This window comes from Heterodontus francisci, chromosome 1, assembly GCF_036365525.1.
Source record: "Heterodontus francisci isolate sHetFra1 chromosome 1, sHetFra1.hap1, whole genome shotgun sequence".
In the NCBI taxonomy this organism is placed as follows: Eukaryota; Metazoa; Chordata; class Chondrichthyes; order Heterodontiformes; family Heterodontidae; genus Heterodontus; species Heterodontus francisci.
In genome coordinates this window covers 193,816,868-193,842,126 of record NC_090371.1, presented here as the reverse complement: position 1 = coordinate 193,842,126, position 25,259 = coordinate 193,816,868, and the positions used below count along the sequence as shown (strand labels likewise).

At 43.8% G+C, this 25,259-nt stretch overlaps 2 protein-coding genes across 5 annotated transcripts in view; one reads left to right on the top strand and one right to left on the bottom strand.

The window, feature by feature from the left end:
• trmt44 (tRNA methyltransferase 44 homolog) overlaps positions 1–23,058 on the bottom strand; it is a 57,754-nt gene extending 34,696 nt beyond the window's left edge. For both annotated transcript variants that reach the window (XM_068039950.1, XM_068039942.1), the window contains exons 1-4: positions 22,604–23,058; positions 7,837–7,957; positions 5,993–6,212; positions 3,534–3,602 (exon numbers count right to left, since the gene is read on the bottom strand). In XM_068039950.1, the coding sequence (XP_067896051.1) occupies positions 3,534–3,602; positions 5,993–6,212; positions 7,837–7,957; positions 22,604–22,943 (750 nt within the window). In that variant the 5' untranslated portion in view covers positions 22,944–23,058. The remainder of the gene's footprint in view (positions 1–3,533; positions 3,603–5,992; positions 6,213–7,836; positions 7,958–22,603) is intronic.
• The window catches only part of acox3 (acyl-CoA oxidase 3, pristanoyl), a 192,686-nt gene continuing 181,535 nt past the window's right edge, over positions 14,109–25,259 (top strand). The window contains exon 1 of one of the 3 annotated variants that reach the window (XM_068039930.1): positions 14,109–19,370. The gene's annotated coding sequence lies outside the window, so the exon portion shown is untranslated. Of the gene's footprint in view, positions 19,371–23,039; positions 23,359–25,259 lie in introns of those variants that run through there. The other 2 variants (XM_068039922.1, XM_068039915.1) reach the window with 2 other exon arrangements.

The following is a 25,259-nucleotide window of genomic DNA, read 5'->3' as shown; positions in this document are numbered from 1 at the left end:
TGTTTTTTTTCAGGTCAGATCAGGGACAAATCTCAAGTTTACTTCTGGTAAGTTTAGATAGTAGCCTAATAAATAGAGGCATTAAAAATTTCCCGGTGTTTCAACGCTTAGTGCAAATGAGCGTGGCGAAAAAGAAACTTACAAGCTTAAAAAGTAGATATAAGTAATCTAGACTAAGATATGGCAGAGTAGGTTGTGCATCTGGACTGCAGTACATAGGAGTTGGTGGACAGTGAGACTGTTCTGAGTGAATGCATCTGCGGTAGATGTCTCTGTTTCAAAGTTATTGAGCTGCAGTGCAAGTGGAGACACTCCAATACAAAAGGGAGGGGAACATGATCTGGACAGCTTATAAAATCATAGAATGGTTACAGCACAGATGGAGACCATTTGGCCCATCGAGTCCATGCCAGCTATCTGCAAGAGCTATTTAGCTAGCCCCATTCCTAGGCCCTCTCCCTGTAGCCCTGCAAATCTTTTCCCTTCAGGTGCTTGACTAATTCCTTTTGAAAGCCATGCTTTCAGGCAGTGCATTCCAGATCGTAATCACTCGCTACATAAAAACTTTTTTCCTTGTGCCATTCACTTTAAATCTGTCTCATCTGGTTCTCGACCTTTCTGCCAATGAGAGCAGTTCTCTATCTCCTCTCTCCAGACCCATGATTTTGAGCAGCTCTATCAAATCTCCTCTCAACCTCCTCTTTTCTAAGGAGAACTGCCCCAGCTTCTCTAATCTATCCACATAAATCAAGTCCCTCATCCCTGGAATCATCCTGGTCAATCTTTTCCATACCCTCTCCAAAGCCTTTACTTCCTTCCTAAAATGCAGTGGCCAGAATTGAACACAATACTCCATTTGAGGCCGAACCAGTGTTTTATAAAGGTTCATCATAACTTACTTGCTTTTGCACTCTGTCTCTATAAAGCTCAGGATCCCATATGCCTTTTAACCACTTTCTGAACCTGCACTGTCACCTTCAATGATTTTTGCACTTATAATCCCAAGTCTCTCTGTTTCTGCACCCCCATTAGAATTGTACCCTTTAGTTTATATTGCCTCTTCTTATTCTTCCTACTAAAATGTATCACTTTGCGCCTCTGAGCTAAGTTACATCTGCCATGTGTCTCCCATTTCACCAGCCTATCTATGACCTCTTGAAGTCTATCATTATCCTCCTCACAGGGCACTAAACTTGGTCTGGAAATTTTTAAATTGTGGCCTGTAAACCCAAGTCAAAGTCATTAATATAGATCAAGAAAAGCAGTGGTCCTAGTACTAAACCCTGGGGAACACCACTGTATACCTTCCTCCAATCCGAAAGAAAACATTCACCATTACTCTCTATTTCCTGTTCCTCAGCAAACTTCACATTCATGCTGCTATTTTCCCTTTTATTCCATGGGCTTCAAATTAACTGACAAACCTATTATGTGGCACTTTAACCATCACCTTTTGGAAGTCTGCATACACCAGCATATTCTCATCAACCCTTTCTGTTACTTCATTAAAAAACTCAATCAAGTTAGTTAAATACAATTTGCTTTTAACAAATCCGTGCTGGCTTCACTTAATGAATCCAAACTTCTCGAAGTGACTGTTAATATTGTCCCGGATTATTGTTTCTGAAAGTTTTGCCACCACCACTGACTGACCTGTAGTTTCTGAGTTTATTCTTATACCCTTTTTTGAACAAGCGTGTAAAATTTACAATTCTCCAGTCCTTTGCAACCATCCCCACATCTTAGGATTGAAAGATTGTGGCCAGTGCCTCTGCAATTTCTATTTTTACTTCCCTCAGCATCCACCATTAAACCCTGTTACGGTTAAACCAGGCAAAGGCTGAGAGGGAACTCCTAGACCCCTATTTCACTTGGTCGTAACACTTATTAACTTTTAAGTACAGCCAGTCTTTCAAGTACCTCGACTTTATCAATTTTTAGCCCAGCTAATAGCTCAACTGTTTCCTCTTTCACTATGGCGTTGGTAGAGGAGAATTTATATATTAAAACAAATTTTTTTAAAAAGTGAAGTAAGCTTAAAAAAAAAGCAGTAGAAAAAATAATGGGAGTTATAAGCATTAAAAATGAGCTGCCTTGAATTGAGTGTTAATTGAGGTATAACTGAGGTATATAAGATGATTAAGGGGATTGACAAAGTAGACATAGAGAGGATGTTTCCTCTTGTGGGGCAATCTAGAACAAGAAGTCATAGTTTCAGGATAAGGAGTAGCAGATTTAAAACAGATGAGGAGAAATTACTTCTCTCAAAGGGTCATGAATCTGTGAAATTCACTACCCCAGAGTGCGGTGGATGCCGGGACATTGGGTAAATTTAAGCAGGAGATAGACAGATTTTTAATTAGGAATGGGTTGAAGGGTTATGGAGAATGGGCAGGAAAGTGGAGTTGAGCCAAGATGAGATCAGCCATGATCGTATTGAATGGCGGAGCAGGCTTGAGGGGCTGAATTGCTCCTGCTCCTAGTTCTTATGTTCCTCAGTTAATCAGTAAAAAAAAAATCAATTTTGGAGAATGTTTTAAATCAGATGTCACATGCTGAATTTCATGTTTGTTAGAGTTTAATATGTACCAGTGTCAGTGGAGTTACGTTCTGTGACACAGTAGAAAGTTTTGAGTAGGATTCTGCTTGTGCGGAAGTATTGTCTGTCTAATATTTGGACATTTTGTTAGAGAAATGTTAAATAATAGGAGCATGATTGATACCCCACATGTAGCTGACTACTTTGCACACTTGAACAAAAGCCATTTATACCAGATGCCAATGATAAAATGTTGAAAGGTTTGGACAATGTAATAAACACACAATTCACATAAACTGCTGTAACAACTGAAGCACAAGAGTACAAGATTAAGCAAGACTAAAGATTAGAATTTTTCTTCACACCCACAAAGCGATGGTTTGTGAAATAGCTTAGCATCAAATATAGCTAATGCCAAATTTATTAATTCCTTCATAGAAAGCATACTATAAATGTCTGATTAAGAAAAGGACTGAAAATTCTGAAGCTATCAATAAATTACAGGCATAGATGATTCAATACTCAAGACAACAAAAGTTTCTGTGCTAGTCAGCCCATGGAAACATCCTCTGTGGAATGTCCTCTAAAAATAAATATCCTGCAGTTCCTTGAAAAGATTTGAGGAAAATTTACACAACTTTACATGTTTTGACAACTGTATAGGCACTTATTCACTTTCCTCTGGGATTATATTATGTTGATGGGGGAAGTGTGCAAGAAATCAGCAGAAAGAGCTGAAACTAGAATTTTCCTCCCCTCTCTAAAATCACCTGAGATTTTCCTCATAAATACCTGATGTTTTCATACACTTCACAATCAGTCTGACAAAGAGTTGAAATTAGAGATTAATTGAAGGGGTTCCTGGTTGATTTATGATTACAGTTACCATCATTTCCCTGGACCGCCATACACAAACCATTACAAAATAATTAAACTAGAATCCACGACTAAGCCAGCATATCCAAGTTTGTGAAATCCAAATAAATTACTTTACCAGTAAGTATGTTGCAATGGCGACATCCTCATACACAAATTTTTCAGGATTTGTAACTTCTGGCCAAATCTAATTAAAATTGAATCACAAAAAAGATATTAAGCAAAGGTAGAAAATGGGAATAAAAAAATGACAATGCAAAGCAGCTTTTAATTGTTTGACAGACAGGCACACGAAGTTTCCTCTAGTGATGCAATTGGCAAAAAGAAACCAGTCTGGGTCAGGCTTCAATTGACAGCTGGTCATTTTAGGTCCAGGTGATTTGAGACCACAGGGGCCTGTGCATCCAAGATTCTGGACGCAATGTGATGAATGTTCCCAAAAGGGTGCAATTGGCAGATACTCATCAATCTGACCTGGGGGCATGGCCAGTTTTTTGGGTGGGATTTTCCTTGGGTGAAGGGACTTGGTTGAAAGATCCTGCATAAAGTCGTTATGGGAGTAACATACGCAAGTTCAAAATGTCACCATCTTTAGCGCTTTTCCATTTGATTCCATCCAGGTTCCACTGATCTCTAGGTGGAAACCATGTGGAAACTCCATACCAAGTATTTTATATCCAAGTAGGTTATGTGCTTTTAAGCAATACAATAAATATTCAAAAATATTTAATATCAGTGATGTTGGGCTTTTAATATAAAATGTCAAACCACACTCTTTAATAAATTGCAACAGTGACTACACTCAAAAGGCTGTGAAGTTCTTTAAGCCATCTGAGGTTGTGAAAAGTGTTATATTAATGCAACTTCTTTCTTTCACTTGAAAATGATTAGCGGCATTGATAGTCATAAGGATAATTTTTGAAAAAATCATATTTGCTACAATAACATTGAGGCTGGAAATCTACAACCCTTGTGGCACACTCTTGCCACAAGTCTGGAAATTAGGCAAGGTCCTGACCTTCTCTGCTACTTCCATGGGGTTGTGTTTAGGATGAACCTGCACTACCCTAAATATTTGTCTGCACCAAAAGGGGGCATCTGGGGGAAGTGGCTCCCAGATTAGAAGATTTCTTGGTTGCAGTCTGCAAATTTCCCAGCAGGCCAGCACACTCAGTAAGAGGAAGCTTACTAACCGGTAGAAATAAACCCAGATGGGCCTTAAGTCTGGGTCTTGGTTTCAATCCCTGAAGATTTTCAAAATTGCATTTTTTTGGCTCCCTTATAAAGAAGGGCCACAATCAACCAGGATTTCAGAGGGGTTCATCACTGAAGGTTTTTGTGGCTTTTTAACTAATTTGTAGTCCTTGTTTATGTGTCATATTTGCAGAACGTCTTATAGGAGCCACATAAAATCAATCTTTGATATATATACTGCATTCTTAGTAACTTTATTTTTTTAAAAAGGGTGGGGAGGACATTGCGGTATCAATCCTGTGTGAAGTCACACCTACAGTACCCCACACTGAAAATCTGTACTTTTTCACTGAACTACAAGGAGACTTCCAAATCTGAATATAAGAAACCACTGGTATTCACACCATCTCCCAGAAACAGTTACAGGATGTCAGAGGCCTAGGTACAGACTGTCTATAGTCTCCATATCAACATACTGGGCTGCATTTTAAGACTCCGCTACTGAAATAGGCGGCTGGCGTAAACAAAATGTGATCCACAAGCACGGGGATGTTGCGGAGACACCGCAATTTCAGACGCGGCCGCTCATTTGCTTGGCCACAGCGCCCGCCCAGCCGTGATAGCTAAGGGCGAGCCGTGACCGGCAACGGCGTCCGGCACTAATGCACAGGTGCCATTTTTAAAGGGCTTACAACCTTCAATCTACATTTACAAATTTAAGGGCCAGTTCATGTGTTTCGTGAAACTGAATAAAATAACCTGACCATGCACTCTACTACCGCAGCACCCGCCGCCACCACCCCCCCCCCCCCCCACCCCCAATGGCATATTCCAACTTTCCTGTCCTTCCTGCCCCCCGGAATTCCTATAATGAAAATTTGACCATCCACACCCCCCCCACCAAAGTTCGACACCTTTGTCCTTTACTCCTTCCTATCACCCCACCCGACCAATCTGGGGCGTTCTAACCCCACTCCCGCACAGAGAAGTAAAACCTCCCCCCCACCCCTTCCCACAGGTGTCACGGCACATTTCCCCGAATGGGGATTCAAAAGAGCGGCACTGTCGGCGGCAAGAACGAAGATTGCAACGTGGTGACTGAATTACTGTGGCCTGCAAGTTAAGTAGGCACTAACATATTTTAATGTGGGTCCTCTCGCCGAGCGGCCATCACGAGGCCTCGCCACCATCGCTGAGATTGGTACGGGGCCTACCGCCGTCCAGGTCAGTGGCAGGCCTCCTCCGTACCGATCTTCATTGCACCACCGTCACCGTTCCCAGCAGCTGAGGGGTTTTAAAATACAGCCTATTATGCCTGGTTCAAGAAATGGACTTTAAATGAAAAGAGAATTGGTTATCTTCAGTTTTTTCTCAGAATTGTACCTTGACCATTTCTTTGTATTTTGCTTTTAGATGGTGGTAACGTTCACTATATTTTTCCACAGAAATGAGAGAAAGTGTGCTCTTAAAATAACTCTTCTTGTTCTCTGAAGACCATTTCACAATCTTTGTAAGCAGTACATCTGTGAGCCATGCTGTTTTGGGATACAAAATCCCATCTGCTTTCCATTCTTCAGGGTACAATATGGAAATGGAAATGAACCTTTAACACAGAGTTGTAAAAGAAATTGTTAAACACCATTAAAATACTATTAAAGAAACAGTAATTTCTAGATTAAAATTAGTTTATTACAAAACATATTGTTATGCAAATAAAATACTGTTTGCCAATAATTTCCCTGGGATTGAGGGGGTCAGTTTCGCAATCTCATGCCATAACTTCGGTGGAAAACAATGGCTTCTGCCAATCTTCCTCTGAAGTTACAGAAGATTTTGGAACAGTCATGGTACTCTATCACTTCATCTCTAATTATTTATTCCATCGTAATAACCAAACATTTTAATTTACATAATAGAAAATAAAATCCTGTTGCAGAATACCTTCTGAAGAAAAATACAAACTAATTTCATGTAAAAACCAGGCCAGAACATTCCCCAGATCACACCAAACAAAACTCAATTTTAAGATCCAGGTAAAATACCTACATTCTCACAATTAAGTTAACACTATTCAGTGAACCAAATCTTATATTTAATATATTATTGGATATTTCTGGCAGGACAAAGTCACAAATGCGGCAGTCCTCTCAAAGACAGAGCTCCTGAGTGCGGGCACTAATCAAACAGGTGGCTTTGGTGGATCGTACAGGTCCGCAGGATGCAAGACGATCGCATATCCAAGGACCTTCTTTAGTGTGAGGTAGCTGGGGCAGAAAATCGGTGCAGCGCTCAAAGCTCCACTTCAAGGATGCTCATAAGCATGACATGAAGGCCCTAAATGCCAACTATCACACTTAGGAGTCACTAGCTGGTGAAAGAGGGAAATGGTGACACATCCTGTGGACTGGCGTGCACTACCATGACCACCAGTGGCTACAGCAGCTTGGCAACAGGCGCCAATGCAGAAAACAACTTAGTGACACTTGGCAGCTTCATGTGCAGCACTTGCAGCAGAACCTGTCTCCCAAGGATTGGCCTTCACAGCCATCAGCAAAGGTGCACCAAGAGAAGACACCCCACCTAACTGGATTGTTTGCTGCAGGTCCATGATCTTTCATAGATGTAAGGATGCCAACCAACAACAATCAACATTACGGTATGTGTGGTTGTGTTGTCCAACCCAAAGACTCAGTGGAGTTCTTTAGCCTTGGTCTCAGCCCAAATAAGAGAAGGTACTCTGAAGATTTAAAAAAAACTGAGGAAAACAACAGGACACCAACTCAGTTATTCTTCCCTAGTAAGTGGCTCAAGAATCTTATGTAGGAGATTTGATTTAGGCTAGGGTAGAACATAACAGATGGACAGATCGCTGGATAAAAAGGACAAGACATAGGTGTGAAGTATTACTGATTAGTTGGAAGCTGTACATCATCTTACAATTTAAACAACATACTTCAACTTGTAATTATACAGCTAGACTGCTAAAAAGTCAAAATATCCACCTTTCAGGCATCTTTTTACTTTGATGAAAGTTCAAAAGTCAGTAGATGTGAATTTCGAGTCCTTCACCCCAGTGAGAATGACAATGATTTACAAACTGTATTGTTGGCACAATTCTACTGAAGAAGCTATTTTACCAACACTTTTTTTTTTAAAAGACAGTAGTCACAGCCTTTACTTTATTCTTTTTCTGCAGCACAGGTACTGCTGTCTGATTGAGGACTCACCATAACTCATCTCCTCTAACTTGTTGAAGTTTAAGCCTGTAAATATTGCTCTTCCTCAATGTGCAACTTTCTGCAATATGCCCTTCTACTGGTATAAATGTTGCTGTGTTGTTTTCAAAATCTGCAAAGGACAGAGAAACATTAATGATTCTTCCAAAAACATTGATATTGAATCAGGGGTTACAATGTAAGTACACTTTAACTTGTAGAAATACTCTCAAGTGAACTGCGGTGGGGCGTTGGAGGGGTGCAGTTGGTTAGAACACTGTCCTTTTTCTTCTGGGATCTCAATTCAAAACTGGTCAACACAAATCAGATTCTACCAACTGTAACAGCCCTTTTTTGTCAGTCCAGTTCCCAGTAAGTGTGGTACCATTGCGAAGCATAGCTACTTCTGCATAAACTCAAAGACCACATGAGAAATTTTTTTTTAAATTATCTGCGTGATTTTTTTGAGATTGTGATTAAAGTACATTGCTAGGGCAGAATACACAGCTCCTCAACTTTCACCATTAAGAAGATATCTTGAAGTAAGGTACAACAGGTCTCATACTTCTTTACTCAGAGTGAATTGTTGACAGCCCCAATACTATACAGTTCATTCCCATAGAAAGCTTCCTGCCCCATTTCCTTTTAAAGGTGTAACTATGATAGTATTAATCTCCTCCGTAATGTACCAGAGAAACATATAGACAGACTGGTTAAATGGACAGAAACTTGGCAGATGCAATTTAATGCAGAGAAGTATGAAGTGATTCATTTTGATAGGAAGAATGAGACGAGGCAATGTAAGCTAAAAAGTACAATTTTAAAGCGGATGCAAGAACAGAGACCTGGGGGTGTATGTACACAAATCATTGGGAATCTTGTCTTTATTAATAGAGGCATAGAGTACAAAAGCAAAGACATTATGCTAAATCTTTCTTAAACACTGGTTAGGCATCAGCTGGAATACTGTGCTGAATGTATAAACCCGCTGCCGCGATTCCAAGCGTGGCGGCTCTTTTAAATAGCCAGAGTGGGCTGCCCTCTCCCAATGACGTGGAGGGGCGGGCTGTCCGTCCTCGGCAATGGCGTTAGCTGCCTGTGCGCAGGCACTGATGCCATTTTTAAAGGGCTGTCAGTCCTACCAGGATATTTAAATATTTAAAGTTAAATGGAATTAAAAAAAATAAATACATCTATTTTGTCCCTCTTCCACCCCCCCAATAAAAATTATTTGCCCTTCCCTCCACCCAAAAACCTTCACCATCTGACCTCCTCTCGCCCCCCACAAACAAACTTTCACCAACAACCCTTCCCGCCACCCCCTATACCCATGGCACTAATTTGACGCGGTTCTCACCCACCCCCCCCCCCCCACAAGCACTGATAAACTTACCTACCACCCACCATCGCCACCCCACCAAGTGTTCTGCCTCATTTCCTCAGACGGGGATCCGAAGGCACGGTAGTGCTGGCCACTGGGGCGAAGATCCCGGCAGGACATCAGGAGGCAACGTGAAATTAATCAGGTATTTTAATTTATTTAAATATTGAAATTGCAGTCCCATCGTTGAGCAGCGGGGGGGGGGTGGGGGTGGGGACCGCCACGAGGCCTTGCCACTGTCGGTAATATCGGGCCGGGCCCTTCTGGCATCAAGGTCCATGGTGGGCCTCATCCCAGACCATCTTCAGACCACCCCCCGCCACGGATCCCAACGTTGAGCGCTCCTTAAAATCTAGCCCACTGTTTTCAATTCTGGGCACCACACTTTGGGAAGGATGCCAAGGTCTTAGGGAAGGTGCACAGATTTACTGGAAAGACTTAAGTTATTGGGTAAGACTAGAGACACTGAGGTAGTTCTTGTTAAATCATAGGTTATGGGGAGATGGAATGTTCAAAATCATGAACACATAAATGGCTTTGATAAAGTAAATACAAAACTATTTCCAGCGGCAGAAGCGTTGGTAATGACAGGGTATAGATTTAAGAAATTGGCAAGAGAACCAGAGGCAATACGAGGGAAAAAAATAACCATGATGATAATCTGGAATGCACTGCCTGAAAGGACAGTAGGAGATTCAATAACAACAAATAGAAAGGGGGAAATTTGCATGATTGTACAGAAAGAGCAGGGGAGTGAGACTAATTAGATAACTCTTTCAAAGAGCTAGCAAAGGCACAGTGGGCCGAAAGGCTCCTTCTGGGTCATATCATTTTATGATTCTATGACAAGATTGCAGACCTTCATACATAAGTGCAATACACTCAAATCTCCTCAATCTTCACTCATAAAAATGGCCCAACAGCCAAGTTATAGAACCTCATGCTAGTTTCCTGCAATTGTGCTTGCTTGGAGAATCTGCTCAAATTATGACCAGATTTTCAGGTACAACAGCAAACAAAGTCATTTTACTGTTTTTAATTAATAAGAACACAGGAGCAGGAGTAGGCCATTCAGCCCGTTGAGCCTGCTCCGCCATTCAATTTAATCATGGCTGATCATGTACCTCAACACCACTTTCCAATATCCCTTGACCTCATTAATATCCAGAAATCTATCAATATCTGTCTTGAACATACTCAATGATTGAGTTTCCACAGCCCTCTGGGGTAGAGAATTCCAAATATTCACCACCCTCAGTGAAGAAATTCCTTTTTTTTAATTTCCAAAATATACTTTATTCATAAAAACCTGTAAAAAATACATTACCAAACAGTTTCAAACAGCACCAAGTCAAAAAATACAAACAGTGCAAAGCAGAACAGCTTCTTCAATACAATCATGAGTTGCCTCACCACCCTTCCATTTCAATTGTCATGCCATATACACTTTTACATTTTACAGCAAACAAAAATTTTCCCGATACAGTTGAGGGGTTTTCCATGTGAAGAAATTCCTCCTCATCTCAGTCTTAAATGGCTTATCCTTATTCTGAGACTACATCCACCCACTGGTTCTAGACTCATCAGCCAGGGGAAACATCCTATCTACATCCACCCAGTCATGCCAATATGGAGTCACGGCGTTATACAGCACAGAAACAGGCCCATCGTGTCTGTGCCGGCCATCAAGCACCTATCCATTCTAATCCCATTTTCCAGCACTTGGCCCATAGCCTTGTATGCTATGGCGTTTCAAGTGCTCATCTAAATACTTCTTAAATGTTGTGAGGGTTCCTGCCTCTACCACTCCTTCAGGCAGTGTGTTCCAGATTCCAACCACCCTCTGGGTAAAAAAGTTTTCCTCAAATCCCCTCTAACCTCCTGCCCCTTATCTTAAATCTATACCCCCTAGATATTGACACCTCCACTAAGGGAATATGTTTCTTCCTATCTACCCTATCTATGCTCCTCATAATTTTGTACACCTCGACCAAGTCCCGCCTCAGCCTTCTCTGCTCTAAGGAAAACAACTCTAGCCTATCCAGTCTCTCTTCATAGCTGAAATGCTCCAGCCCAGGCAACATCCTGTTGAATCTCCTCTGCATCCTCTCCAGTGCAATCACATCCTTTCTATAGTGTGGTGACCAGCACTGTACACAGTACTCCAGCAGTGGCCGAACTAGCATTTTATACAACTCCATCATAACCTCCCTGCTCTTATATTCTATGCCTTGGCTAATAAAGTCAAGTATCCCAAATGCCTTCCTAACCACCTAATCTACCTGTGCTGCTGCCTTCAGTGATCAATGGACAAGTACACCAGCGTCCCTCTGACCCTCTGTATTTCCTCGGGTCCTACCACCCATTGTATATTCTCTTGCCTTGTTAGTCCTCCCAAAATGCATCACCTCACACTTCTCAGGATTAAATTCCATTTGCCCATCTTACCAGCCCATCTATATCGTCCTGTAATCTAAGGCTTTCCTCCTCACTATTTGCGACACCACCAACTTTCGTGCCATCTGCGAACTTACTGATCATACCTCCTATATTCAGGTCTAAATCATTAATGTACACGACAAACAGCAAGGGGACCAGCTCCGATTACTGCAGTACACCATTGGTCACAGGCTTCCAATTGCAAAAACAATCCTCGACCATCACCCTCTGCCTCCTGCCACGAAGCCAATTTTGGATCCAATTTGCCAATTGCCCTGGATCCCATGGGCTCTTACCTTCTTGACCAATCTCCCGTGCAGGGCCTTATCAAGAGCCTTACTTAAGTCCCTGTCGACTACATCAACTGCTTTACCATCATCTACACATCCTCGAAAAATTCACTAAAGTTTGTTAGACATGATCTCCCCCTGACAAAGCCATGCTGGCTATTCTTGATTAATCCCTGCCTTTCCAAGTGGAGATTAATCCTGCCCCTCAGAAGTTTTTTCAACAGCTTCCCTACCACTGATGTTAGACTCACCGGCCTGTAATTACCTGGTTTATCCCTGCTACCCTTCTTGAATAATGGTACCACATTTGCTGTCCTCTAGCCCTCTGGCACCTCTCCTGTGGCCAAAGAGGATTTGAAAATTTGTGTCAGAGCCCCTGCTATTTCCTACCTTGCCTCATATAACAGCCTGGGATACATCTCATCTGGGCCTGGAGATTTATCCACTGTTAAGCCCACTAAAACCTCCTCCCTTTCAATGTTAATTTGTTCGGGTATATCACAATCCCCCTCCCTGATCTCTGCACTTACCATCATCCTTCTCCATAGTGAACACAGATGAAAAGTAATCATTTAAAACCTCACCTACATCCTCCGGTTCCACACAAAGATTGCCACTTTGGTCCCTAATCTGCTCTACTCTTTTCCCAGTTATCCTCTTGCCCTTAATATACTTACAAAACACCTTGGGATTTTCCTTTATCTTGCCCCCTCTTCACTCTCCCATTTACTTTTTTAAGTACGCCCCTCTAGGGCTTCCATTGTTTTCAGCCCTCTGAATCTGCCAGAAGCCTCCTTTTTTTCTCCTTATCCAATCTGCTATATCCCTTGACATCCAGTGATCCCTGGACTTATTGGTCCTACCCTTCACCTTTACAGGAACATGTTGGCCCTGAACTTTCACTATTTCTTTTTTGAATGACTCCCACTGGTATGATGTAGACTTTCCTACAAGTAGCTGCTCCCAGTCCACTTTGGTCAGATCCTGTTTTATCATACTGCGATCATCCTTCCCCCAATTCAGCACCTTTACTTCCGATCCATTTTTGTCGTTTTCCATAACTACCTTAAATCTTAGAGTTATGGTCACTATTCCCGAAATGCTCTCCCCACTGACACTTCTACCACTTGTCCAGCTTCATTCCCCACGATTAGGTCCAGCACTGCCCCTTCTCTTGTAGGACTTTCTACCTGCTGGCTGAAAGTGCATCCAGGAGAGCTTTTTTAAGAGTTCCACCCCCTTTAAGCCTTTTGCACTAAGACTACCCCAGTTAATATTGGGGAAGTTGAAATCCCCTATTACCCTATTATTTTTACACCTCTCTGAGATTTACTTACATATCTGCTCCTCTATCTCTCCCTGACTATTTGGAGGCCTGTGGTACACTCCCAGCCAAGTGATTGCCCCTTTTTGTTTTTAAGTTCTACCCATATGCCCTCATTTGAGGCATCTTCTAAGATATCATCCATCTTTACTGCAGTAATTGACTCCTTGATCAATAGTGCAATGCCACCTCCTCTTTTACACCCCCCACCTAACCTCCCCAACCCTCCCCCCCGTCACACCTGAAGATTCTATATCCTGGAATATTGAGCTGCCAGTCCTCCCCTTCCCTCAACCATGTCTCTGTGATAGCAATAATATCATATTCCCATGTAAGAATTTTGTACGTTTCAATGAGATCACCTCTCATTCTTTGAAACTCTAGAAAATACAGGCCCAGTTTCCTCAATCTCTCCTCATAAAATAATCTCACCATCCCAGGGATTAGTCTGGTTGCACTCTCTCTATGGCACGTATATCCTTCCTTATATGAGGAGACCGAAACTGTACACAATACTCCAGGTGCAGTCTCACCAAGGCTCTATACAATTGCAGCTCAATACAATTTTTACTCCTGTACTCAAAACCCCTTGTGATGAAGGCCAACATACCACTTGCCTTCCTAATTGCTTCCTGCACCTGCATGCTAGCTTTAGTGACTCTTGAACAGGTCCCAACCTCTCACTATTTAAGAAATATGCTTTGTTTTTTTTCTACCAAAATGGATAACTAATAATGAACACTGTAGTGTTGTAATGTTTTGAAATTGCAATTGCATTGCGCACTCGAGCTACTGTAGAACACACATGCTGGCAAAGGGAAAGTGAAACTAGGACAGAATAAAAGAAACCTTCAAGATCAACAGCCTGTGGCTGCTGTCTCAGTCTTTGCCTCACATATCTTACGCGAACCTCGGCTAAACCTCACTCCAATTCCAAGGACATCACAACGGCGAGGTGGTAAATTGTAAAGGATGGTGAAAAACTGGAAATATTGTTTTAGGTATGAAAAGTTTGGAAGGTTTTGTCTACTTTCACAGACAGCATATTAACTTGGAGACTGCTGCAGTGACACACAGGAAGGTTATACAGTGCATACACACACATTGATCTGTCCAAAATAACCATCCTATCAAAAAAAATATAATTTTGCATCACTGCAGAGACGTGCGATCCCTGATCCCTTATCACTGTGTTGTAAATCAATAAGGCATCGTCTATGCCCAACCTACCATATTTTGATGTACATTCATAGCCATCATCTGTCTCCCACATTGACAAAAGTGGTTGCAATCATAGGCAGTACAAGGAAAAAGGCCTTACCTCTACACTATGGAGGTGAAGAATTAGAAGATATCTCTGAGACACTTACACTTGAGCAAAATGATTACAACTCAGCAAAAAATGTACGGACGACTTACTTCACACCCAAGAAAAATGCCACAGACAAAACCATGGTCTTCCGACACACTAAGCAAGAGGCAAATGAAATGACTGATCAATATTGCAAGCAAACTTAAAGTAACAACTGATTAACCACTAGTGAGCTTGTTCAACAATCTACATAGCAAACCACTGACTCGAATAAAATGTTGAATACTCAAACTACAAGAGTACGAGTTCCAAATTGAGTATCAGCCAGGCAAGCTTAACCCAGCAGACTGTCTTTGGTGACATCCACTTCCGCCAGTCAGTGCTACTCGTGATGAGGAGAAAGTTGAACATCTTAACTACGTAAGCATATAGTGCCAAAGTCGCTAAAACGAGCTGACATCAAAGCAGCAACAAAACAAGCTGAGGCTTTGCAATTATACATGGAAGCTACAGAATCTCAAAACTGGAAAGACATGATCGAAAAAGTGTCCACAAGCGAAATCGCTCATACACTACAAGGTCTTTACAACATTTGAAATGAGCTAACCATTACAACCACATCTGATCTTGTATTACGCAACAACTGTATTGTTTTTCAACAATCATTGAGGAAATGTGTTGTCGATATAGCACATGTAGGACGCCAGGGAATAGTCAAGAACAAGCTCTTTAGGAAAAAGGTACAGATCTCAGGAATTGACCGCATGGTATAGCACAAAATCAATCAGTGTTTGCCATGTCAAAGCGGGTGAGGCGGTGGCGTAGTGGTATTGTCACTAGACTAGTTACCCAGAGACCCAGGGTATTGCTCTGGTGACATGGGTTCAAATCCCACCACAGCAGAAGGTGGAATTTGAATTCAATTAATAAATCTGGAATTAAAAGCTAGTCTAATGATGGCCATGAAAACACTGTCGATTGTTGTAAAAACCCATCTGGTTCACTAATGTCCTTTAGGGAAGGAAATCTGCTGTCCTTACCTGGCCTGGCCTACATGTGACTCTAGACCCATAGCAATGTGGTTGACTCTTACATGCCCTCTGAAATGGCCTAGCAAGCCACACAGTTGTATCTAATAAAAGGAATGAATCAATAAAAAAAGAATGGAACCGGACGGACCACCCGGCATAGACCAAGGCACTGGAAACAACGACAAACCCAGCCCTGTCGACCCTGCAAAGTCCTCCTCACTAACATCTGGGGGCTTGTGCCAAAGTTGGGAGAGCTGTCCCAACAGACGAGTCAAGCAACAGCCTGACATAGTCATACTCATGGAATCATACCTGACAATGTCCCAGACACTGCCATCACCATCCCCGGGTATGTCCTGTCCCACCGGCAGAACAGACCCAGCAGAGGTGGTGGCACAGTGGTATACAGTAGGCAGGGAGTTGCACTGGGAGCCCTCAACATTGACTCTGGACCCCATGAAGTCTCATGGCATCAGGTCAAACATGGGCAAGGTAACCTCCTACTGATTACCACCTACCGCCCTCCCTCAGCTGATGACTCAGTACTCCTCCATGTTGAACAGCACTTGCAGGAAGCACTGAGGGTGGCAAAGGCACAAACTGTACTCTGTGTGAGGAACTTCAATGTCCATCACCAAGAGTGGCTCGGTAGCACCACTACTGACCGAGCTGGCAGAGTCCTAAAGGACATAGCTGCTAGACTGGGTCTATGGCAGGTGGTGAGGGAACAACAAGAGGGGAAAACATACTTGACCTTGTCCTCACCAATCTGCCTGCCACAGATGCATCTGTCCATGACAGTATTGGTAGGAGTGACCACCGCACAGTCGTTGTGGAGATGAAGTCCTGCCTTCACATTGAGGATACCCTCCTTCGTGTTGTGTGGCACTACCACCGTGCTAAATGGGATAGAATTCGAACAGATCGAGCAATGCGAAACTGGGCATCCATGAGACGCTGTGGGCCATCAGCAGCAGCATTGTACTCAACCATAATCTGTAACCTCATGGCTCGGCAGATCCCCTGCACTACCATTACCATCAAGCCAGGAGACCAACCCTGGTTCAGCATGCGATAGACAGAGCTAAGCGATCCCATAACTGATGGATCAGATCTAAGCTTTGCAGTCCTGCCACATCCAGCTGTGAATGGTGGTGGACAATTAAACAACTAACTGGAGAAGGTGGCTCCACAAATATCCTCATCCTCAATGATGGGAGCCCAGCACATCAGTGTGAAAGATAAGGCTGAAGCATTTGCAACAACCTTCAGCCAGAAGTGCCGAGTTGATGATCCATCTCGGCCTCCTCCTGAAGTCCCCAGCATTACAGATGCCAGACTTCAGCCAATTCGATTCAGTCCGCGTGATATCAAGAAATGACTGAAGGCACTGGATACTGCAAAGGCTTTGGGCCCTGACAATATTCTGGCAATAGCACTGAAGACCTGTGCTTTTGCCCCGCCCCTAGCCAAGCTGTTCCAGTACAGCTACAACACTGGCATCTACCCTGCAATGTGGAAAATTGCCCAGGTATGTCCTATACGCAAAAAGCAGGACAAGTCCAATCCGGCCAATTACCGCCCCATCAGCCTACTCTCAAGCGATGGAAGGTGTCATCAACAGTGCCATTAAGCGGCACTTGTTTAGCAATAATTTGCTCAGCTCCTGACCTCATTACAACCTTGGTTCAAACATGGGCAAAAGAGCTGAACTCAAGAGGTGAGGCGAGAGTGACTGCCCTTGACATCAAGGCAGCATTTGACCGAGTATGGCATCAAGGAGCCCTAGCAAAACCGAGGTCAATGGGAATCAGGGGGAAAACCCTCCGCTGGCTGGAGTCATACCTAGCACAAAGGAAGATGGCTGTGGTTGTTGGAGGTCAATCACCTCAGCTCCAGGACATCACTGCAGGAGTTCCTCAGAGTAGAGTCCAAGGCCCAACCATCTTCAGCTGCTTCATCAATGACCTTGCTTCAATCATAAGGTCAGAAGTGGGGATGTTCGCTGATGATTGCACAATGTTCAGCATCATTCGTGATACTGAAGATACTGAAGCAGTCAGTGTAGAAATGCAGCAAGACTTGGACAATATCCAGGCTTGGGCTGATAAGTAGCAAGTAATATTCACACCACACAAGTGCCAGGCAATGACCATCTCCAACAAGAGAGAATCTAACCATCTTCCCTTGACATTCAATGGCATTACCATCACTGAATCCCCCACTATCAACATCCTAGGGACCACCATTGACCAGAAACTGAACTGGAGTAGCCATATAAATACCGTGGTTACAAGAGCAGGTCAGAGGCCAGAAATCCAGCAGCGAGTAACTCACCTCCTGACTCCCCAAAGCCTGTCCACCATCTACAAGGCACAAGTCAGGAGTGTGATGGAATACTCTCCACTTGTCTGGATGGGTGCAACTCCAACAACACTCAAGAAACTCGACACCATCCAGGACAAAGCAGCCCGCATGATTGGCAGCCCATCTACAAACATTCACTCCCTCCACCACCAACGCACAGTGGCAGCAGTGTGTACCATCTACAAGATGCACTGCAGCAATGCACCATCGACAGCACCTTCCAAACCCACGATCTCTCCCAACTAAAAAGACAAGGGCAGCAAATGTATGGGAACACCACCACCTGCAAGTTCCCCTCCAAGTCACACACCATCCTGACTTGAAACTATATCGCCATTCCTTCACTGTCGCTGGGTCAAAATCCTGGAACTCCCTTCCTAACAGCATTGTGGGTGTATCTACCCCACATGGACTGCAGCAGTTCAAGAAGGCAGCTCACCACCACCTTCTCAAGGGCAATTAGGGATGGGCAATAAATGCTGGCCTGGCCAGCGACGCCCACATCCATGAATGAATTTAAAAAAATCTTTATGATCCTCTCTGAACTACCTCCAGGACCATGAATTGACATCAGCATTGAGTTCACAAATTTTCCCACAATTGAACACCTGCTTCTTATCACTAATGACTACAGCAGGTTTGCAATCGTGGAATTAGTTATGTCAACTTCAACGAAAGCAGTCATCCCAAAGCTTGACCAAATCTTTGTCTTGTTTGAAATCCCTCAAATGGTAAGAAGTGTTAATGAACCCCCATTCAACAGCGATGAGTTCAGCAAATTTGCAAACTACCATCGGTACACTTATAGGAAAATCACACCCTGTTGGCCAAGAGCAAATGGTGAAGTCAATAGTTTTATGCAAACCTTGAAAAAAGTGATACATACAGCTACAGCTGAGAACAAGTCAAAGAACCAAGAGCTATATCACTTTCTTTGAAATTATAAAGTATCGCCACACCCGACTACTGGAAAACCTCCAGCTACACTCATCTTTGTACATGCACTCATGTTTACCTAAACTACCCTGCAAAGCTAATAATCAACATGTGATCGAGAACAGATGGACTGAACGAAAGCATATGCAGAGGGAAAATTTAGAGCTACACTGCTTAAGCTAGGAGATAAAGTACTTGTGAAATGTGAAGGTCATATTGGAAAACAAACAACCCCTTATGACATCCAACGATTTGTTGTGACCAACACAAAAGGATCAATAATCGCAGATAAATATGATTCATAAATCATAAGAAATGCATCATTCTACAAAGCACTGAAAGCACCACTCGCAAGCATTGAATCAGATGCCGACATTGACACTTCAGATGAGGAACGAGTCAAAGAAGACTACATCTGATGTCAGACAATATCCTACTCATGAGAAAAAACACCCACCGTACTTGAGTGAGTATGTTACGAAATGAACTATTTATGTTTATTTTATTTTATTTAGAGATGCAGCACTGAAACAGGCCCTTCGGCCCACCGAGTCTGTGCCGACCAAGAACCACCCACTTATACCAACCCTACAGTAATCCCATATTCCCTACCACCTACCTATACTAGGGGCAATTTACAATGGCCAATTTACCTATCACCTGCAAGTCTTTGGCTGTTTACATTTTTAGAAACAAACGATTGAAACATGTTACGTCATTTATTAATAAGGGGAAGGTTGTAGTGTTTTGAAGTTGCAATTGCATTGTGTGCTCTTGAGCTGCTGTGTGGAACACACGCTAGCAAAGGGAAAGGGAAACTAGAACAGAATAAAAGACGAAGCATTTATGTCTCAACAGCCTGCTGCTGTCTCAGTCTTTTCCTCACATCTCTTACACCAATATCGGCTAAAGGATAGAATAGGAGCTAGGGTTCTCAATTGGAGCAAGGCCAATTTTACTAAGCTGAGGAGTGATTCAGCGAAAGTGGACTGGAAACAGCTACATGAAGGTAAATCAGTGTCAGAACAATAGGAGGCATTCAAAGGCGAGATTCAAGGGGTTCAGAGCAAACATGTTCCCACAAAGAAAAAGAGTGGGATGGCCAAATCTAGAGCCTCATCGATGTCAAGGAGCTTACAGGGCAAGGTAAGGCAGAAATGGAAAGCTTACGTCCGACACAGAGAGTTCACTACTAAAGAAAGCAGGTTTCGAGTATTTAAAGTGGAGGAGTGAAATCAAAAAGGAAATTAGGAAAGCTAACAGATAGCATGAAAGAATATTGGCAAGCAAAATCAAGGTGAACCCAAAGATGTTTTATGAATACATTAAGAGTAACAGGATAACTAAGGAAAGAGTAGGGCCCATAAAAGACCAAAAAGCTAACCTATGTGTAGGGACAGATGTTGGTATTGCTCTGAATGAATACTTTGCATCTGTCTTCACAAAAGAGGGGGGCAATGCAGACATTGTTGTTAAGGAAGAGAGTTGTGAAGTATTGGATGTGATAAACATAGAGAGAGAGGAAGTATTAATAGAATTAGCGTCCTTGAAAGTTGATAAATCAGCAGGGCCGGATGAAATGTACCCTCGGATGTTAAAAGAAACGTGAGGAAATAGCGGAAGGTCTGACCATCATTTTCCAGTCCTCACTGGACACAGGTCTATCGGCATGGACATGATGGGCTGAATGGCCTCCTTCTGTGCCCTAATTTTTCTATGGTTCTATGTGTGGTGCTGGAGGATTGGAGGACTGCTAACGTTGTACCTCTGTTTAAAAAGGGAGCAAGGGATAGACTGAATAATTACAGGTCAGTCAGTCTAACTTCAGTAGTGGGCACATTATTGGAATCTATTCTGAGAGACAGGATAAACTGTCATTTAGAAAGACATGGATTCATCAAGGACAGTCAGTATGGATTTGTTAAGGGAAGATCTTATTTGACCGACGATCGAATTTTTTGAAGTAACAAGGAAGATAGATAAGGGTAGTGCAGTTGATGTTGTCTACATGGATTTTAGCAAGGCTTTCGACAAAGTCCCACATGGCAGATTGGTTAAAAAAAATGAAATCCCATGGGATCCAGGGAAATGCAGCAAGGTGGATATAAAATTGGCTTAGTGGCAGGAAACAAAGGGCAATTGTTGACCGATGTTTTTGAGACTGGAGAGCTGTTTCCAGCGGTGTTCCACAGGGCTCAGTACTGGATCTCCTGCTTTTTGTGGTATATATTAATGATTTGGATGTAAATGTAGGGGGGCATAATCAAGAAGTTTGCAAACAACACAAAGATTGGCCGTGTGGTAGATAGCAAGGTGGTTAGCTGTAAGCTGCAGGAAGATATTGATGGACTGGACAAGTCGGCAGAAAAGTGGCAAATGGAATTCAACCAGAAGTGTGAGGTGATGCATTTAGGGAGGTCAAACAAGGCAAAGAAATACAAGATTAATGGGAAAATACTGAGAATTATAGAGGAAGTGAGGGACCATGGAGTGAATGTCCACAGATCCCTGAAGGCAGGACAGGTCAGTAAGGTGGTTCAGAAGGCATATTGAATCCTTTCCTTTATTGGCTGAGGTATAGAATATAAGAGCAGGGAGATTATGCTGGAACTGTTTAACTCATTGGTTATACCACATCTTGAGTACTGTGTGCAATTCTGGTCAGCTCATTACAGAAAGGATGTATCTGCACTAGAAAGGGTACAAAGGAGATTTATAAGGATGTTGCCAGGACTGGAAAAATGCAGCTATGAGGAAAGATTGGATAGGTTGGTGTTGTTCTCCTTGGAACAGAGAAGGCTGAGGGGAGATCTGATTGAAATGTACAAAACTTTGAGAGGCCTGGAGTCTATTCATCTTAGCAGAGAGGTCAGTGACGACGGGGCATAGGTTTAAAGTGATTGGTAGAAAGATTAGAGGAGAGTTGAGGAAAAACCTTTCCACGCATAGGGTGATGGGGGTCTGGAACTCACTGCCTGAAAGGGCAGTAGAGGCAGAAACCCTCAACTCATTCAAAAGGAGTCTGGATACGCACTTCAAATGCTGTAATCTGTAGGACTATGGACCAAATGCTGGAAGGTGGGATTAGACCGGGTGGATCGTTTTTCGGCTGGCACAGACACGATGGGCCAAGTGGCTTCTTTCTGTGCCTTAAACTTTCTGTGATTCGAAACCTCATTCCAGTTCCGAGAACTTCACAAACACCAAGGCGGGTACTGTACTTTATTTCTTTGAATGCATTTTATTGTAAGTCACATTAAAAAACAAAAAGCTTTCCCGTTTAAAGTGTCTTGAACATGCTGTGCCCCATTTTCAGTCTGAATTTGACACTTTCCAGGAACCCCGATTATTCATGCTAATTCACACAGGAATACTAGCAGGAAATTTGAATGTGAATTGGCATCGTCTGAATGGGCGCATTTTCGGGTCTAACTTGCGCCCATGGAGGAAATTCCAGGCCAATTGGCCACTGGGTAAATTCCGCTTTCCTAGACAGGACATCTGAGGCTCTCGCGGGGAATCAGTGCCTCCTGCTTCCGCCGGGGTCAGTCGGGCGAAGAGGCGATCCGGTTACAGCAGAGACCCAACTACAGGTTCAATCCTGCCATCGAAATTAGATTGGGAGATCGGCAGAAACGCAAGGAAATTTTCAGAGGTGGCGGGTCAGCGCCAGTTACCCTCAACCCCGAGCCACTCTACCTTGGAAAACTATTTCTCTGCAGTTCGCCGCCTGTGTTTTGGGAATCACGGTTCGTAACACCACCTTGAACCGTCCCTCGGGCCGCTCCGCCGTCACTGCGGGGAGAATTTCCTCCAATTCCCGGTCCGACTCAAGCCTCAACCCCGGCAGCAATTCCGCCAAAACAGGCCTCAGCCACGAGGGGGAGTAGCGCGCCTCCCTCTCAGCCTCCAGCCGGCAACCACTGAGCCGGCGGTTCGCCACCTGCGGCTTTAGCATCCACACGTCGAGCGCAGCCCAGAAACCGGCCAAGGCCGAGCCAGGCGGCAGCCGCAACTCTCGCTCCGCCACTACCTGCATCCTCGTCGCCACTGACACTAACTGCTTCCGGTTCGCTCGCCACAACAACCAGCTGCTTCCGCCGGCCCAGCCACGCCATTAGCGCGCGCGACTGGCTGCATGCGAAGCAGTTGGGATCACGTGTTGAAAAGAGTGGGTGGAGTTGAACGGAAGTAGGAAGGGGAGGTTAATGCAGGAATTGCGTATATTGGAGGAAAGGGGAGAGTTGTTGTTTTGTTCAGAAGTCTGATAGTGTGCTGAGCTATATAGATAAACCTGCAGGAAGATCTGATCAAAGTGCAGTGTGTTAGTGTACTGGGTCAGGGTTAGTCCTAGTGACTGAGAATCCAGGGAGACATTTAGGGACTGGAGACAGGACAGCGACGTGGTACAGAGGATAGATTGGAAACACTGGGCGTTTCAATCTCGAAAGAAGGTGGTTAAGTATTGAGCATTATAGATGTGTGAAGAATGAGCGATTTGTATTTATGTCACGTATTTAATGACCTCACGACGTTCTAAAGTGTTTTATAACAAACGACATTTTTGACGAATAAACGCAGCAGCCAATTTGCACGTAACAAGATAATAATGTGATAATAAAAACAAGAAATGCTGGAACCACTCCGCAGGTCTGGCAGCATCTGTGAAAAGAGAAGACGTTTCGGGTCAGTGACCCTTCTTCGGAACTGACAAATATTAGAAAAGTCACAAGTCAGAAGCAAGTGGGGGGGGGCAAGAGATAACAAAGGAGGTGTAGATTGGACACTTAGTACAGATTAGGTGTTAATACACTGAATATTGAACAGCAGCAAGTGCAAACCTGAAAAATAAAACAGTGGGTAAGCAAACTGAACAAACTAAGATGAAATGAAATGAATGTAAAAAAAAATTGTAAAAAATGTAAAAAAGAATGTGAAAAAATAACTAAAAATAAAAGTAAAGTGCGGGGCTGTCATGCTCTGAAATTATTGAACTCAATGTTCAGTCCGGCAGGCTGTAGTGTGCCTAATCGGTAGATGAGATGCTGTTCCTCGAGCTTGCGTTGATGTTCACTGGAACACTGCAGCAATCCCAGGACAGAGATGTGAGCATGAGAGCAGGGGGGAGTTTTGAAATGGCAAGCAACCGGAAGCTCAGGGTCCTGCTTGCGGACTGAGCGGAGATGTTCCGCAAAGCGGTCACCCAGTCTGCGCTTGGTCTCCCCAATGTAGAGGAGACCACACTGTGAGCAGCGAATACAGTATACGACATTGAAAGAAGTACAAGTAAATCGCTGTTTCACCTGAAAGGAGTGTTTGGGGCCTGGGATAGTGAGGAGAGAGGAGGTAAATGGGCAGGTATTACACCTCCTGCGATTGCAGGGGAAGGTGCCATGGGACGGGGATGAGGTGGTGGGGGTAATGGAGGAGTGGACCAGGGTGTCGCGGAGGGAACGATCCCTTCGGAATGCTGACGGGAAGGGAGGGGAAGATGCGACTGGTAGTGGCATCACGCTGGAGATGGCGGAGGATGATCCTTTGGATATGGAGGCTCATGGGGTGGAAAGTGAGGACAAGGGGAACCCTGTCACGGTTCTGGGAGGGAGGGGAAGAGGTGAAGGTAGAGGTGCGGGGAATGGGCTGGACACGGTTGAGGGCCCTGTCAACCACAGTGGGGGGGAATCCTCGGTTGAGGAAAAAGGAGGTCATATCAGAAGCACCGTCATGGAAGGTAGCATCATCAGAGCAGATGCGTCGGAGACGGAGAAACCGGGAGAATGAAATGGAGTCTTTACAGGAGGTAGGGTGTGAAGAAGTGTAGTCGAGGTAGCTGTGGGAGTCGGTGGGCTTATAATGGATATTAGTAGACAACCTATCCCCAGAGATGGAGACAGAGAAGTCGAGGAAGGGAAGGGAAGTGTCAGAGATGGACCATGTAAAGGTGAGAGAAGGGTGGAAATTGGAAGCAAAGTTGATAAAAGTATTCCAGTTCGGGGCGGGAGCAGGAAACGGCACCGATACAGTCATCAATGTACCGGAAAAAGAGTTGGGGGAGGGGGCCTGAGTAGGACTGGAACAAAGAATGCTCGACATATCCCACAAAAAGACAGGCATAACTAGGACCCATGCTGGTATGCATAGCGACACCTTTTACTTGAAGGAAGAGCATGGAGTTGAAGGAGAAGTTGTTCAATGTGAGAATAAGTTCAGCCAGGCGGAGGAGGGTGGTGGTGGATGGGGACTGGTTGGGCCTCTGTTCCAGGAAGAAGCGGAGAGCCCTCAAACCATCCTGGTGGGGGATGGAGGTGTAGAGCGATTGGACGTCCATAGTGAAGAGGAGGCAGTTGGGACCAGG